Here is a 17,717-nt window from a genome sequence, read left to right as displayed (position 1 = left end):
CCGGGACGTCGAGGAGTTCGTCCAGGCGTGCCCAGTGTGCGCCAGGGCAAAGGAGACCAACCAGCCGACTCCGGGGGAACTCCAGCCTCTCCCCGTTCCTCGCCGGCCCTGGTCGCACATTGCCGTTGATTTCATCACGGGCCTGCCGAACTCAGAAGGAAAAAACACCATCCTGACCATCATCGACCGTTTCTCCAAAGCTGTGCACCTGGTGGCCCTCACCGGACTCCCGTCAGCCAAAAACACTGCGGAGCTGATACTAGAGCACGTAGTCCGTCTGCATGGGTTCCCCAAGGACATCGTCTCGGACAGAGGGCCCCAATTCACTGCCAGATTCTGGAGGGCCTTCTGCCGTCTGATCCAGACCACCTGTAGTTTATCTTCTGGGTACCATCCCCAGACTAATGGTCAGACGGAGCGGGCCAACCAACAACTGGAGCGCTATCTGAGATGCTTCGTCGCCGATCGCCAGCGCTCCTGGGCTCGCTACCTCTTATGGGCTGAGTTATCGCACAACCTCCACATCAACTCCGCCACCAATCTCAGTCCGTTCGAGGTATGTCACGGGTTCCAGCCTCCGATGTTCGAACACCAAGAACCGGAGGTTGATGTACCGTCAGCCCAACAGTTGGTCCGCAGGTGTCGGCGGCTCTGGACTCAAGCCAATCAAGCTATACGTCAAGCTAACATCCGATACACCGCTCAACATCGCCGTCGACACCCCCCGGGACGATTGTACAATGTAGGTGACAAGGTATGGCTCTCCACCAAAAATCTCCATCTCCATACCGAGACAAAGAAATTATCACCTAGGTTTATTGGTCCATACCGCATCAACCTCCGAATCAACCCTGTCACCTACCGGCTCCAGCTGCCTGCGGCGCTCCGAATCCACCCAGTATTTCACACATCACAACTGAAACCTTTCACCACATCACCCATGGTTCCACCCGCCCACCCTGCTCCACCTCCCCGGATCATTGACGGTGGCCCTGCTTACACCGTACGCCGGATCCTGGACTCGCGTCCTCGGGGCAGAGGCATCCAATACTTAGTCGACTGGGAAGGTTACGGCCCTGAGGAACGATCTTGGATTCCGGCCCGGTTTATTCTCGACCCCGAACTCATCAGGGACTACCGTCGTCGGGTATCCTCCACCCCAGGGCCGTCAGGAGCCGGCCCTGGACAGGGGGGTACTGTCATACACACTCGCTCCGCGACCGGCATTAGGACCCGGAAGTAGTACGGTCGCAACACAGGAAGCATAAAAGGAGACAAGATGTCGCATCACACCGCTCAGTCATTGAGTTTCGCCCATGTTGTTCCAGGCTGTCCGTTCGTCAAATCGTGAGTACTCACTTTCTTGGGTCTGCTTTCCGATTCGAGTGTGTGTTTATAGGACGCGGGTTAAATTTGTGTTTTTCCCTTGCTCCCCTTGTGTGAGAGTCCTTAGACCAAATCGCGTGGTTATCCTGCCCACTCGCTTACCTCCGCGTTTGGGTTTACCATCCACGCTACAACGGGCTAACTGCTAAGTGCTAAGTCTTCCGATCATTCCGGTTAGTTCGTGACAGTTTGGGGAGTCAGCTTGCTAGTTTGTTTTCTTGCTGTAAACTATGAATAACGGCATTACTGTGCTGTCAGTCATTGTACTGTAAGTCATCATAAAAATGAGCAGTCCCTCTATTATATTTTATACAGACAAGACCATACGCTTCTTTTAGTTTCATTTTTTTTAGTGCAAAACATAATTAACCCTTACCAGTAGCAAGTGCCTAATTTAAGCGTTTTATGTCCTTTTTTTTTTACCGAGATATTCATAACAAATAGTTAAATCCCTAATGATGTACTGTACCACATCGGTATGAATAATGACACTGCAATAAAACATTATTGATCCCGTAGTGCAATGATACATTCGTGTATTGATATACTATGATAATCTGAAATGGAGTGTGTGTTTTTTCTTTGTTTTCTTTTGTTATTTCATTATAAGCGTGCTCAGTCACATCGAGTAGAAAGAAAACCTTCTGTGTCCAGCCACTGAACCTGCAGCACTTATGCAGCCCTCTTGATGGATTATAATGTGAGCAGTATGCTCCTTTTTTTTGCTTTATAATAATGATTATAAAAATGATTATACAGCTGAGAGCCAAGGCTGAGAGCTAAAAAAAGAAGAAGAAAATTACAAGCTACGGTAGTGTCTAATCACAGCTAGCTAGCTATAGTTTTAACCTCTTATGTGTGTGTTTGCGACATGAATCATTGAATAAATGAAGTATTAAGAAAAGTTGTAACGGGTTTGATGGATGGGTGGCACCATAAATACAGACAGAGACTGGGTCTTGGGGAAAAGGAACAATTTATTTGGAAAAATCCGTAAGGAAAAGGGTTTAAGGAGGGTGGACGGTGTGTGCACGTGCAGGTTTGGTAGCGGCTCTTGCATCTCCATGGGCACTCTTCTTTCCACTGACCTGGCCAGCCGGCCCCTCCCAGCTCTCCATTGGGCACGGCCTTTCGATGTTCAATGGCTGGACGGCTTTTCTGGCTGGGACCGGTGACCTAAACGTGGATGCGCAGCGGGCTTTTTCCTCTTGAGCTTGTGCAGCACTCAGGCTGTCCTTTACATGGCAATCAAATGACTACCTTCAGTATTACTTGCTTTAAAGTCCCTTGGGCGTTACCACACCCAGCTCTCATGCCACTCTTCCGCGTTTGTAGCGCCTGCTGCACAATTTTGCTCAGTGAATCTTTAGCACGAAACTAGACGGACCGGACAGTGAGCTACACTCCCCTGCTTTTATAACGCGGGGAGAAGCCTGCGATCCATTAGCATTGATTACTCTGCAGCCCTGCCTACCTAGTCAGCCTACAGAGTGAGCAAGCAGCGACAACAGAGTGATGCCGTAACAAAGTAAAAAGTTACAATGTGAAAATTCAAGAAAGAATTTTTACTTGCTCCTCTTAGAACCAGATAAACACAGCAGCACGTCATACGTTCACTATCCTTGCATAAAGCAAAAGTATTGCAGTGTATCAAGAATGCGTAAATTGAAGATGCTGGATTAGCTACATCCAACATTATAAAACACCTGAAAACGTTAGGTTTAGAGACTTCCCTGAATTACTGTAGCATTTGCCATGGCGTAATCATGGCATGCTATGTTTGGTACTAAAACTAAAGGTTTACATCTACCATTAGTTTTAGTAAGGCTAACAGTTTTGTGGAATTCTTTTGTGAATCCTTTTTCAGGATTTCTTGGGTTGATTTTAGCAATGAAACCTAGAACGGTTGGCTGTCTTGCAGATAAGAGACAGCAGCTTCGGGTAGCGTTCACATCAACCACCAGAATGGGGGAAAATGTGATCTCAGTGTTTTGGACCATGGCATGATTGTTGGTGCCAGATGGGCTGGTTATGGGTATTTCTGTAACTGCTGATCTCCTGGGATTTTCACACACACACACACACACACACACACACACACACACACACACACACACACACACACACAACAGTTTGTGAGTTTACTCAGAATAGTGTGAAAAACAACACACACACACACACACGCACACACAAAAACATCAAACTAGTGACATTTCTGTGGGTGGAAATGTCTTGTTGATGAGACAGGTCAGAGGAAAATGGCCAGATACTGTAGGTTCAAGCCAACAGGAAGTTTCCGTACAAATAATCACTGAGTAAAAGTGCAAAGAAGCATCTCAGAACACACGAAACATCAACCTTAAGGTGGATGGGCTACACTGACAGAAAACCACATCGGGTTCCACTTCTGCTCTTCCTCTGTCAGCCCTAAACATGAATCTTCGTCTACAGTGAGTTCACTAAAATGGGACAGTTAAAGACTAGAAAAACATTCATCTTTTTCAAATCTGGGTGATCCTGTGTCCACAGTATGCTCAGATTCCTGTTCTGGCTGACAGGACGCAGTGTGGTCTTGAGTTGCATTGCTTTAGTGTTCACTGTTCTTCTATTTTTGTTTAGGGACAAAGTGTTTTAAATCATTTCAAGCTCAAATATGGATTGTCATGTTGACACTTTTATGTGTGTAAAATTGATACTATCAAACCAAAAGACTCTATTTGCTGTAATTGTCTCCCTAATTTAGTCAGGGTCAAGTCCCACCTGTCATGTTAGGGCACTCACACCTTTGCTACAGCTACCAACTAGGGAGGACGTAGACGTGATGCACTTCCTTTGATGCACGTTGCTGACTGACGGTGACAACGGTAGGGCATAACACAGCCGGTGGACAGAGTTACCCATTTCCTTCCTCTTGTGTGAGCTCACAGACACCTGGGATTGGCTTAACATTTGCGATATCTTCTGTGAAATAGGACACCATGTTATATATTTAATAAAATCATGGGATATGGGATACTGTAGTGTAAGAAATAATGTTATAAAACTTACAACATACAACAACGAGGCTGATGATGGTGATGATGTTGTATGGGTTATAATGTCTCTAATGATCTTCAACAATCTTTGTGAATTAAAATGTTTTATACTGTATGTGCACCAAGCCAGCCCAGAATAGAATTTTTTTCCTTTATATCATTTGCTGTGTATCTACTATCTACTTCCTGGGTAACCTGCTAAAAGATTAAAGTATGAGTTTCAGATTCTTTTTTAAATAAAACTAAACTAATATATTATTTATATTATTATTATTGATTATTATTTATCATTGATATTTTATAATCACAGACACAAATGGAGGATTATTTATCTGTTGTGCCAAAGCTGTGAGAGATAAGGTCATAGCTTTTTGCAAAATCACACAAAATTTACACTGATTTAATCCAAACAATGTTGACATAATATTTCGGAATTTCACAAAATATTCCGTTTCAATACCTGAAAAAATCATAAAATATCAGTTTGCAATACCTGTTGCTTGATTGGGAAAAAATGGAGTTATCTCATTTTGCTGTCAAACTGGTCATACTTTTTGCCATATTTTCTTAGGATTTTATTGAAAATAAAGCAGCATCTTGGACACTCCATTGTTATTCTATTGTGTTTTACCCCATTTACTAGGATTAATTCTGTGCCAGTACTGATTGTACAATACACTGACACACTTTACACCGCATGTGGATTTTGTTTAGACTTTAGAGTAATAACTTGGTCTAATATTTTATTGCTTGGTAACATGACATATCACAAATAGATTATTTTTCATTACATAATCTATTATATTTCATTACATATCTATATGAACGTAAGTTTCATTACTTATTTCATATTTAATATAACACAGGTAATGTAATATAATGTGTTGGAGATGTGGAAGAATTTATTTGTAATAGGATTATTATTTACTTTTATGTATTATCTGTTATGTTTTAGTTTTTTTTTCTTTACGAACATGACATGGTTACAGACACTACAGATTTTTTTGGGGGGAGAAATTCGTTCACATGGAATGCTTTAATTTAAGCGACAATTTTCAAAGGTCATATGTTTTTAGAAACTTATGGCAATTGTAGTATCAAAACTCATAGAGAAATATGAAGAATTTGCATTTTAAAATATTATTATTTGAAGCAAGAGTGTATTACACTGAAAAATTGCCATTTTGGGGACCTTTTTAAAATCATCTCTCCAAAAAGTCCGAAGATAGCAACTGGAAATTTTTTTAGGGAAGCAAGTTTGGTTACTTCCATTTTGCATAAACTTCAGAAGTAAGTTCTTTGGCACACACATTTTCTGTATTAAAAATAAAATCAGGTTTTTCGCCGATAGCAGTTTTGAAATACAGCATGCAGAACTTAAATTCCTGAATGTTTACAATGCTTTAAATAGTCTGCAAACAGGAATTCGGCTTGTGTGTTCAAGAAGCATTGGCCCCTTTGTAGATGTGGAGGACTAAGTGACTAATAGTACTGTTACCATATAATATTAATAGGGTAGCTTATTGGTTAAGGCAATGGACTATGGTTCAGAATGTCTCAGGCTCAAATCCCACGACCCTGTTGGGCCCTTGAGCAAGGCCCTTAACCCTCAATTGCTCAGATGTAAAATGAGATCGCTTTAATTAATGAAAGAAGTTCACTTTAATTAATGTTTATGTGTGTTATTTGTCTTTGTTTTTTCCTTTTAGTTACGGAAGCGAGAAACTTGGTTCCGATGGATCCGAACGGCCTTTCTGACCCATACGTGAAGCTCAAACTCATTCCTGATCCGAAAAGCGAGAGCAAACAGAAGACCAAGACTATAAAGTGCTGCCTGAATCCGACGTGGAATGAGACCTTTACATTGTGAGAAAAAAAAATTATAATAATACAATAGATAAGAGAAATTTTAGATGTTATAAAAGTAAATAAATGTGATAAATGGTGAAACAAACATTTGAGCAAAAATATTTGCATAATAGTGTGTGTGTGTGTGTGTGTGTGTGTGTGTTGTAGTTTCTGTAGAGCAGAAATGTTCACATATTGATTTGTAAAACAGTTGTAAGCAAATAGTGAAGTAAATGTTTATGTTTAAAACCATCTGCTATTTAAAAAGCATATCTAAATTTGATATGAACAGCATGTTTCGTTATTTGAGTTGCCTTTCTATCAGCTCAAACCAGTTCAGTCATTCTTACTTGACTTCTGGCATCAGCAAGGCATTGTCGCTCAGAGAACTGCCATTCACTGGATATGTTCTCTTTTTCAGACTACTCTCTGTAAACCCTAGAGACACTTGTGTGTGAAAATCCCAGTAGATCAGCAGTTTTGGAAATACTCAGACCGGCCCGTCTGGCAGCAGCAACCATGCCACAGTCAAAGTCACTTAAATCACCTTTCTTTCCGATTCAGATGCTCAGATTGAACTTCAGCATGTCTACATGCCTAAATGCATTTAGTTGCTGCCATGTGATTGGCTGATTTGTGTTAATGAGCAGCTTAACAGATGTACCTAGTCAAGTGGACTGGATTAGTTCATAAACAGCTGGGATTTTCAAGCAAAAGTGTGTACTTTGTGTGGAAGATTAAAAAAAAAAACAATATAGGACATACAGAACATATCAAGTCATGCGGCTGATGCTACAACAGTACATCGGGTTTCAGTCCTGTTGACACAGGGATAATAAAGGATTGACAGGTGACCAGGTGGATTTCCTTGAGAGTTCTATGCATGACAATCCCAGGATAATTGCATGAATATAGAGGCGTACAGATGTTTAATTATTTGGAGTGTTTGCTGTATTAACAGTATTATACTGTACGACTTGACCACTTTAGGATGTAGACTACAGTCGTGGCATGAATAATAGATTAGATTGAGAGTATCTCACTCTGTCTCTGTCTCTCTCTTTTTATCTTTAAGTAATTTGAAGGAATCCGATAAGGACCGCAGGTTATCAGTGGAGATCTGGGATTGGGATTTGACCAGTAGGAATGACTTCATGGGTTCGCTCTCATTCGGCATCTCAGAACTGCAGAAACAAAGCGTGGATGGCTGGTGAGACACAAACACACACATCGCACATGTACATATATGGTGTGTCACTCTCAAGGAAGGAGATATACAGTAGACTATACGCCTGTCCTCACAGAGAGCATGATGTCTTTAGACGCTTATTGTCTGTTTTAATCATATCTTTCCTGCAACTGATTATTGATCATGTACCGTATCAGAAGAAAAACAGACCTTTAACAATTAGATAGACAGACAGAAAGACAGAAAAAAACTCACTCTTCATTAATGCTTTAAGCGAAATTGCATTGTTGCTAATTTCTGAGCTCGCTGCGTGGTGTGTTGTGTGTCCCGCGTGAGCTCGGTAATGATGATGCATACACTTAACTACACACCTACACATATTTCCTGCTCGCTCATCTTCCCTTTCTCTGAGGGGCTTCAAGAGCGTTTCTTTCATTTCCTCTTTACCTTTCGTCTTAAACTCTATGTATCTCTTACACTGCTTTGTCTTTCCATCTCTCTCTCTCTCTCTCTCTCTCTCTCTCTGTCCTCTTCAGCCAGGACTGATTTAATAAAGAGGAAGTAAATGGCAGTGTCTTCTCTAAGGGTTTTCAAGAGAGTCTGTAAAGTGCCCATTTCTCACACTGACACACACACTCCACACACACACACACACGGACTCACACACACTCGCTCACACACTCACTTGCTCTCTTCCACATACTCCTGTTGTAGTTCTCAGTGTCTCTTTGACCTTTTGTTGCTCTTTTAACTGAAAGAAGACAATTTTTCTGCTTATTATACTGTATTCTGTTAACTCTCTTTAGTGTTCTTGCCTTAGTGCGGCCCCGTCCCCCAGTTATAAAGTAGCCTTAAAGCCCCAAGTACTGTATGCGTGTACAGTGTGTGTGTAGATTTACTATATGATTGTGTTTTTGTAGTAAGTAACCGGCAGCAAATTGAAACAAGGACAAAAATCGTTGCGCACACAACCTTTTCAATTACAAAGCTTGCTGGAATTCATAAGAAAGATTTGAATGTCTTGTGCAGAAAGCGTTCATGCATCTCTTGAGCGTTGCAGCATTATCTTTCTACTTAATTTCCTTTTGTAAATACGGCCGCAAGGTGCATCATGGCTCCCAAGTGCATCAGAACCAGTGCTAAGGATAGTTCAGAGCTCGTGAAGGAAGAATATGCAGTGCTAAAAGTGTTCTTGTATATATGAGGAGGCATTCGAGTCAAACCAGGACTTGTGATGAGATTTCTCCTGAATGAAGTCTATGACATTTACAGAAGACTTCAAGCACAGTACGGTGATGAGACTCTGAGCCACAGAAAAACATTTAAGGTGGATCGGATCCCACTGCAGTCATTTTGGCGAACATTCAGTGAGTGGAGTGTCTGATCCATGCTGGCAACATAGTACACTATAGAGTATCAGTTGTTTACTCTCGTGATCGCAGGGCTGACTGGGGGATGCGGCTTACCAGTGTCATCCAGCATCACTTGAGAATCACACTTTATATAACTAGCACAGGAAAGTATACAAATCATGAAGCTAAAAAAACATGAGCTGAAACATTGTTACTTGGGGACCATCCTTACAGTTTATGTTTATCGGTATACCATACCTATACACGTACTGTATATGTTAATGTATGTATACTGTAATGCAGTATACATACACCATATACTGTACAGTAGCATTGCTGCAGCTCCCAGGTTTATCTACCCAGCTGTGTGAAATGTTTTCTTCCTCTGTCCATGTGGGTTTCCTTTGTGATCACAGTAGGCTCTGCCAAATTATCTCTAGGTGTGAATGTGTGTGTGTGTGTGTGTGTGTGTGTGTGCGCGCACCTTGGGACTGGGATCTCATTCAGGGTATACTTCTGCCTCATGCCCATAAAAACAATATACAGAGGTTGTAATATTAAATGTTTACCTGCCATTACAATTAAACAATAATTTAGGTACTTGATTTAAACTGATGTTTTATCGTGCAGTGACTTTATACGTCCAATTATGGCAAGTCTGGCTACTGTAGGTGGCTGTACTGTATGTTAGAGGTTTGCAGAAAATGAGCACAACTTATATCTGTGACTCTCTTTGTGGACAGTTTGCTTTGTGGTTAGCATTGCCCTCTTGCACCACCAGGGTCCAGGTTCGATTCCCGTCTTGGGTCTGTGTACATGGAGTTTGCATGTTCTCCCTGTGCTTGGTGGGCTTCCTCCAGATGCTTCGGTTTTCGCCCACAGTCCAAATATTGGGATAATTGGAATTCCCAAATTGCCCGTAGTGTATGAATGTGTGCTGTATGATTCAGAACCCCACCTTTGGCCCTAAGTCGGCTGGGATAAGCTCCAGCCTCTCCAACCCTAAATGCAGGATAAGCCGGTATAGATGATGAGTGTTTGGTGAGGTTTAAAGCAAAAGAGGATAAATTGAATCAAATAAAGCTAAAGCCTCAGATTCATCTGTTGAGGGAAACAGAGAAAATCAGAAAGAGAGAGACAGAGGGAGTGACAGAAATAGTGGAACAGACGTACTATGTAAGCATTAGAAATTCTCCCGCACTGTTTGTTGACTGTTATTGACCCTACATAGAGATTAGCTTGTACAAACACTAATTACCACCATCACACACAGACAAACACACAAACAAACACAAGTGAACTAACATTTTTTTTTCTTTTCTTTCTATAATCCGTTACCCGAGCACAAACACACCACACCCCAGTGATTTGTATCTATTACATGAAAGGCAAAGTTGAGCCTGTATGCTAAAAACGTTTAGTTTTCCTTGATTTAAAAAGTAACTAATAAGGAAAACTGTTGTTTTCCATAATTGGAAAACATAACGAAAATGTGTTAGAATGTTTAGTTTAGCCATGTCAATGAAGGCTCACATCACTTAATAACATACCCGTTCTAGGAATTTTTGGTTGTCAAAAAGTTGCGGTCACATTCATTTGGCAACGCATCAGAACAGTCGCGGCTTACTACTAGACCACTAGGTGATGGTTGACTTTTGAACTTTTTCTTGGCGATTGATACTCTGATGTTTACTCTCAAGCCCGTAGTGATGAATCCATGTCTCATCACTAGTAATCATTCTCTTTACCCGGCAAGGGTTCGCCACAGTGGAAGATCTGATCTGCACACAAGCTTGGCACAAGTTTTAATGCCGGATGCCCTTCTTGACGCAACCCTTCTATTTTATCCGGGGTTAGGACGAGCACTGCATCGGTCCAAATTTTGTTTGCAGATATCTACATGACTGTTTATGCTTCTCCATATATTGTTTTGACTCCAGATACACCCTTAGACGACAAAAAACAATCACTGCCGGCTGCAAATTAACTGATGTAATGCACTCACACCTGCACAGAAGTGACTAAAGAAACACTATCCTTAAAGTTAAAGCTTGCAAAAGACAGTGTGGCCAGCAGACGTTTAAATGTAACTAGAGTGAGAATAATTTTTGACTTACCCTCGTACACTCAGGCATTTGCAGAAAATGCAAACTGCTTACATCACCCGCAATGTACTTGCAAAACCCTCCTGTTCACACTTTAGTGCTAGTGAATCAAATCGAAATATAAATCGCAATAACTGCGAAAAATCAAATCAAATCTGGATAAACTGTGATTTACAGATTTAGCTAGCAAGGAGTCATATAAATCTTGCAGCACAAAGACTGTGTAAAGCATTCATTAGTTTATTCATGAATTTATTCATTCATCTTAAGTAACCACCTGGTCAGGCTCATGTTGGATTAAATTAGCTCAAGTTTGCCTATATTTTGGAAACAAAACCAAATATTTTCGTCAATAAATTAAACCGAACATCTACTGTATGTATACTTAAGACCAGTTATGACCTTGGGTGATGTAGTTGAGGTTGAGGAACTGTAAGAGCCAGAATTAACTCACTCTGTTATAAAGATAAATACAAACACATATGAATATTTTGTGCAATAAATAGACAAAGAGATGTGGGAAAACTCTTCAGTGGGACCATTAACATTTACATTAAGCATTTGGCAGACGCTCTTATCCAGAGCGACTCTGGATCACTTTTGCGAGATGGTACTTACTGTAGTTAGTGTTACTAACTACAGTAAGTACCATCAATCAAACACTGTTGGGAAGGGCGGGCAGGTGTTGTTGTTGTTAGTCTTTTGGCTGCTTTTGTCGAGGTGTCACCACAGCGGACCATTGTATCCGCACAACAGCTTGGCACAGATTTTATGCTGGATGCCCTTCCTGACGCAACCCTCCCATTTTATCCGGGCTTGGGATCGGCACTGCATCCAGTGGCTGGGGTTTGGGCATTGGCTGGCGATCGAACCTGGGCCTTCTGCATGACAGGGGGATTTACCCAAATATTAATGAAACAGAAGGGTGATAAGAGCTGAGAGTTAAGTGGGTGCTAAACTGTGTTTAGCTTTGTAGGCAAGCATCAGGAAGAATTGGCATGGTGTGTGAGACCTTGGGAAGGTTGAAAATGAGATGTGGACCTACATTCTGGATCACCTGCAGAGGTCGAATGTTGGACAGAGGCAGATCTGCCAGGAGTAGGTTGCAGTACTTCAGTCTTGAAATAACAAGGGACTGAACAGGCACCTGAGTAGCCTGTGTAGAAAGAAATGAACGAATTCTTTTGATGTTGTAAAGAAGAGATCGACAAGAGCGAGTAAGGTTAGCAAGGTGTGGTGAAAATGGTAGTTGATTGTCCAGAGTTACCACAATATTGCAGGCAGTGATTGAAGAAGGACTAACTAGAGTATGACCTGCTAAAAAATGGCCAGGTTGCTTTAATTCTAAACAAGAATCACTTTATTACAGGCTTTCTATGAGAACTACTGTACAGAAGATGTTCCAATAAACAGAATCCATTTATCATTAATGTGTGATATGGTGGAACAGTACCATAATTGGTTCGATTTTACCATTTTGCTCGGTGTGTTATAAATGATCATAACATTGGCTTGAGCTTGTCATAGACCTGTGTTTGTTGTTTTAACGAATATACATATAACCATTGATTTTGCAGATTGTATACATTTGTGACCTTTGTTCACATCAGGTGCAAAAGAACATAGTTTCATATCTTGCCTTTTACAGATTTTATGGATTTCAAGGAGTCTCACGGGCCCTTGACTTCTCTTAGCCTCAGGACCCACAATAATGTTGAAATTGCCTTAACACACACAAAAACACAACAGACATAGAGTTCAGTGGTTCTACAGAACCTTTTTCATTATTGATAATCTTTTTCTTCTGTTTCTGTTACTTATACATTTTCTTATACGCACTCACAGGTTTAAGTTGCTGAGTCAGGAGGAGGGTGAATATTTTAACGTGCCGGTCCCACCCGAGGGAGAAGAAGGAAATGAGGAGCTGAGACAGAAACTTGAGGTAAGGTGTCTTTGCGGGAGTGTATGTATCTCCCCGGTTGTGGATTTATGTAGTGTGTATTTGTACATACAGTATATAGTATGTTGTGTTCAAATTGACGCTAGAACATACTGTACTGTATACACACAACATATACACGTATACAACAATATGCAACAACATTGCCATTTAGTTTCATTCAGTTTTATTGGAAAGTAGTTTCCTTCTCACCAAAAGCGTTAGTTAAGTGTTTTTACTGGATTTGGATCACGGTCCATATCGATCCATTGGAAGGCACAAGCACACATATTCACACACTCCAGGCAATTTGGAACCACCAGTTAGGATACCATGCATGTCTTTGGACTGTGGAAAGAAACCATAATACCCGGAAGAAAAACCTACCAAGTATGGGGAAAACATGCAAACTCCACACTCGAAGGCAGGACTCAAACCCTCAATCCTTGAGGTGCAATACCACAGCTCTCACCACTACGCCACCATTCCTCCACTGCTCAAATGTACTGTATAATTAGATAAGGGTGAGGGCGTCTGCCAGATGCTATAACTGTAAATGAAACAGTTTGCTTCTATTGTCCACACCCAATTTCTGAGACAGATGAAGCCAGCCAGCATCATCTTTTTAAACTAATGCTCATATGATGTCAGAGGGCAGCATAGCACACTTAAAGGAAAGCACTATCTGCTTTTATTAGCACACAGATGGCCACGATTAGCCTGTGGACATTATGGTTATACGTATGGGTAAAATAAATCAACCTTTTCTCACGGTAAATGATAAAGCCACACCAGTGTGGCAAAGTAGGAGAAATCAACAGCGCAAGTGGTGATCGGTCTAGGCTAGCCGATATTAGTGAACAGTCGAAGTTGAACAGTATCCCTGCAGGTTGTTCTACGTACTGTAGTTAGCCACAGGATGAAAGATTAGCATACCGAAGCAAATACATTGCAGATGCTATATAGTGCTGAGTCATCTTTGCTTGGCTTAACATCCTGGGCTCAGGACCTCACACACATTGCAGTAAAAACCACCGCAAAATTCAGCATGATAATCAGGTTGGAATGACAAGCCTTCCAACGAGCTATCAAGATTGGTGGCAATTGGAGTCCTTGGCAGATGCCATCCACTGGAAGGGCTATAGTTAGCAACCAAGGTGAGGGAATGATACGGTTGGTAGTACTGAAACATGTAGAGTGCCACACAATCTGTCAAGTGCCTTGTTCCCCTGCCATGTGCTGCTGTTTAGCATTTGTTTATTTTCTTTTCATGAGCATTGGCTCTGTTGTACTGCTAAAATGCAGTTGAAGCTTTGGTGATCCTTTTCGTTTCACCATAAAAAGGGAAAGCCAGGGTGGATATAGAGATTGCCTTTATCCCCTTGCTCTTCAGGTTGATCAATGCACAGTCAGTTTCTAAATTTTTGTTTTGAACCCCATTAAACCCCTTTCAGCTTTCCATAGTATCGTGCCATTGTCCAGGTAGGATGCATAAGAATAGTGTTGCTTTACTACAACGTATATACGTTAGACACTGCAATGTACAGTAGCAGATGACATACAGCGGCTTTGTGCAATCAGTTTATTAATGTAAGATAGATAAACTAAGGTATGTTTCATCATCCTGGCTCAGTCCCTACTCACTACCAACGAAAGTTCTTTCTTGGCAGTGCTGGCTCCAGAAGTCTTTTCCATTAAATGGTCCATCCTCCTTTTCCAGCCAGAAAGTACTGGCTTCCTGTGCTGGCTGCATTTCTTTGCCGTAGGTCACTTCAGGTCACTTAGTGGCACCGATGAGTTGTGAAGGGGCTTGTACAGCTTGGCGAGACTGTGCCTTCTGGGGCTCGGCATGAAGCAAGCGGATGAACTTAGCCAACTGTCAGATGTTCAGGCCCGAGCCAGAGCCACTTTACCTCACAAGAGGAAACTCATCTACAGAATCATTAAGTGCGAAGGAGAGGTGCCAGCGTGTAATCCCGTTCACTGTGACATTGCCCTCGATCACTGTTTTAACCCGGGATTAATTGCTCTGTTAGATTAAGTAAGAAATTACAGAAAGTGTCCTGGTACTGTAGTACTCTGAACTGTACAAAGAAACTTGGTAAATGACTTCTTTCATGGACGATTCTAACTAAACCAAATGGAGGGTGAAGGAAAGAATCGGTGAACAAGTAGTGATGTTTTCACACACGCACACACACTCACACACACACACACACTCACACACAGAGATCCATCTGTCATTCTAAAACGTTCATGCTGAGATTGTTGAAAACAAGTACACGCCTAAATGCTCACTTAAGGGAAGTGTGAGATCACACATCTTTGTGTGTGTGTGTGTGTGTTTGTGTGTGTGTGTGTGTTATTAGATAAATCAAACTCAGGTTGTAGAAAGTTCATCTTTTGTGTATGTGTTTGCATTACAGAGAGCTAAAATAGCTTCCGTGGCTAAGAAGACAGACTCATCTGTATCCAAGATGGACAATAATGGAAACAGAGACCGGATGAAGCTTTCTGACTTCAACTTCCTTATGGTGCTTGGAAAAGGGAGCTTTGGGAAGGTCGCTATTTCATCTCTTGACCCGTGTCTGTCTGTCTTTGTTGGTCTGTTTGTCTGTCTGCCTGTACCTTCCTGTGTCTATGCCCCTTACTCTCTGGCTCTTTTAATCTCTTCTTCTTTATATCTCTCTCCATGTCTCCCTGTCTGTCTCTCTTCCCCCTCCCTCCACCTCTTACTCTTTGGATGCCTCCCCCACTTGCTCTATCTCCCTCTGAATCTCTCTCCTCTCCTTCCGTCTCTGGCGTCTTCCTAGCTGTCTCTCTTCTCTTTTCTGTCTTTCTTTTTTTCTCCATGTCTCTACCTGTGTCTTATGTCTTTATCCTCTCTTCTTTTTATCTCTCCATTCTACCCACTCCTCCTGTTTTTTTTATGTCTGACTGTCTGCCTTTATTCTCCTCCTTCAGAAGAGTTCTTATTCGTCCCTATGCAAGTCATACCCACTGTTTTGGAAGTCTGCCATTTTGTAGTCATGCCCTAATGCCACGATGGTATGCAGAAGATTAAAGTCTAAATGATGCACTAATTGGGCACAGAATACCCATACTGTTGAGGATGGTATATGAAATATAGAGTGAACATAGAAAAATTAATGTAGGTTTAGTAAATAGTGAGTTACAAGGATGAATAAAATGAACAAATGATAGAGACAGACAGAAAGAGACACAGATAGATAGATAGATAGATAGATAGATAGATAGATAGATAGATAGAGGAGAATGGTGTATGTAGGGGGTGTGGGGTCTTCCGTTTCAATAGCTGGCAGTTGCCATGGGAACAGGCATATTGAGTGCTGCTGGAAGGCAGAGTATTTTGTGTGCGTGCGTGTGTGCGTGCCTGCGTGTGTGTGCGCGCACGCGCGTGTGTGTGTGTAACAGATGTTTTTTCCGAATTTCTCAATTACAGAGAAAATGTTTCTGAATCGCCTCACTGCTACCGTTCTGTCTTTCTCTATTCCACACTGTTTTTCTTTATTTATTCCGTTCTTCTCTCGTCCATCCTGTCTGTCTCTATTCTCTTTCTCTCCATTCTATCATTTCTCTATATTAAATTTCTGTCCCTCTCTCTCTTTTTTTTATCCCATCTATACCGGCTGGCTCTGTTTATGACCGTTTGTCTTCCTTCTTTCTCCTCACAAATACAAACAAGATAAAAATGTCAGAAAAGATCAATTGGACGAACTGGATTTTATTTTTAACCATCTTTTCTTTTAAATATGTTTATGGTAGTTAATGAGGTTATATATTATACATAGTTTCAGGGAAAGAATAAGCTGATTAAATACAAAAATATTTTTCATAATCAAAAGATTACTGGAGGAGGGGAAATAATAATAATAATAATAATAATAATAATAAATATAGTTGCAAGCAACGATGACGGGCCCAAGCACCCTGTGCCATCGCCTCCCGAGGGCACCGCATGATGTTACTCAATGTGATGTCACTGAACATATTACTGAATGTAATATCACTCAATATATTGCCACGCAGAAAGTTATTAAGCATTTTTCAGTGTAAGTTTAGGACATTTTCTCAGCTGACCCATTTGAGATATCAAAAATCGCTCCGCAATATTGCGTCCTTAGTGTCTTTATATCACATTAGCCCGGTTTGGTGACGATCGTATACATTCCCTGGAAGGAGTATATCAAAATCCATTCGGTGCATTTTTGTGAACTTCCCAAAATAAAAGCGTGAAAGTTGTTCGGCTCAACGAGCTCTAAATGTGTAGCGAGTTTTTTGCTTGCGTGAGAGTCCTGGTTTGATTTGAATGTAAAATATAACAGTCATGTATCAAGTAGTGGTAAGGGGATCATGTACACACAACCAGTAAGGCATTGCAAGCAATATTGCACACCTTCATCCTACCTACACGATTCATTCAATCAGAGAGTGAGCATGCTGTCTCACAGTAGTCCTGTGCCAGGAATTGGCATATTGGCACAAACAGGTAGTTTAGCTAATTTGTAATGCCTCCAGAAAAGCAAAAATGATCTGCTTGTAGAAGCCAGTCAACTTGCTGTCCAGGATGATTCATGGGTACAGCCTGAATGCACTGGAATACCAATGTCCAAATCTATAGCTGTATCCTTTTGCACTGTGGAGTTGTTCATGGCCCGTTCGGACAATAGTTACACCCTAGTCTTTCATTCATTTTCAGCCCACTTTGGTCTTTGGCATCACCTCCCAAGACCAGAAAGGGTGGGGCAAATCCTGACCAGAAAGGGTGGAGTAAACCCTATTACCTCTCATCATTTTGAATGTATGCATCACTGTGTCCTCTGAGTGTGTTCTTCCCATGTG

General features: G+C 41.5%; 1 protein-coding gene across 2 annotated transcripts in view; it reads left to right on the top strand.

Moving 5' to 3' along the window:
- Nucleotides 1-17,717, top strand: part of prkcbb (protein kinase C, beta b) — a 138,184-nt gene that overhangs the window by 68,795 nt on the left and 51,672 nt on the right. For both annotated transcript variants that reach the window (XM_053514397.1, XM_053514396.1), the window contains exons 6-9: nucleotides 6,131-6,287; nucleotides 7,345-7,479; nucleotides 12,761-12,857; nucleotides 15,281-15,415. In XM_053514397.1, coding sequence (XP_053370372.1) covers nucleotides 6,131-6,287; nucleotides 7,345-7,479; nucleotides 12,761-12,857; nucleotides 15,281-15,415 — 524 coding nt within the window. The remainder of the gene's footprint in view (nucleotides 1-6,130; nucleotides 6,288-7,344; nucleotides 7,480-12,760; nucleotides 12,858-15,280; nucleotides 15,416-17,717) is intronic.

Source organism: Clarias gariepinus, chromosome 16, assembly GCF_024256425.1.
Source record: "Clarias gariepinus isolate MV-2021 ecotype Netherlands chromosome 16, CGAR_prim_01v2, whole genome shotgun sequence".
Classification (NCBI taxonomy): Eukaryota; Metazoa; Chordata; class Actinopteri; order Siluriformes; family Clariidae; genus Clarias; species Clarias gariepinus.
This window is presented reverse-complemented; position numbering and strand designations above follow the sequence as displayed.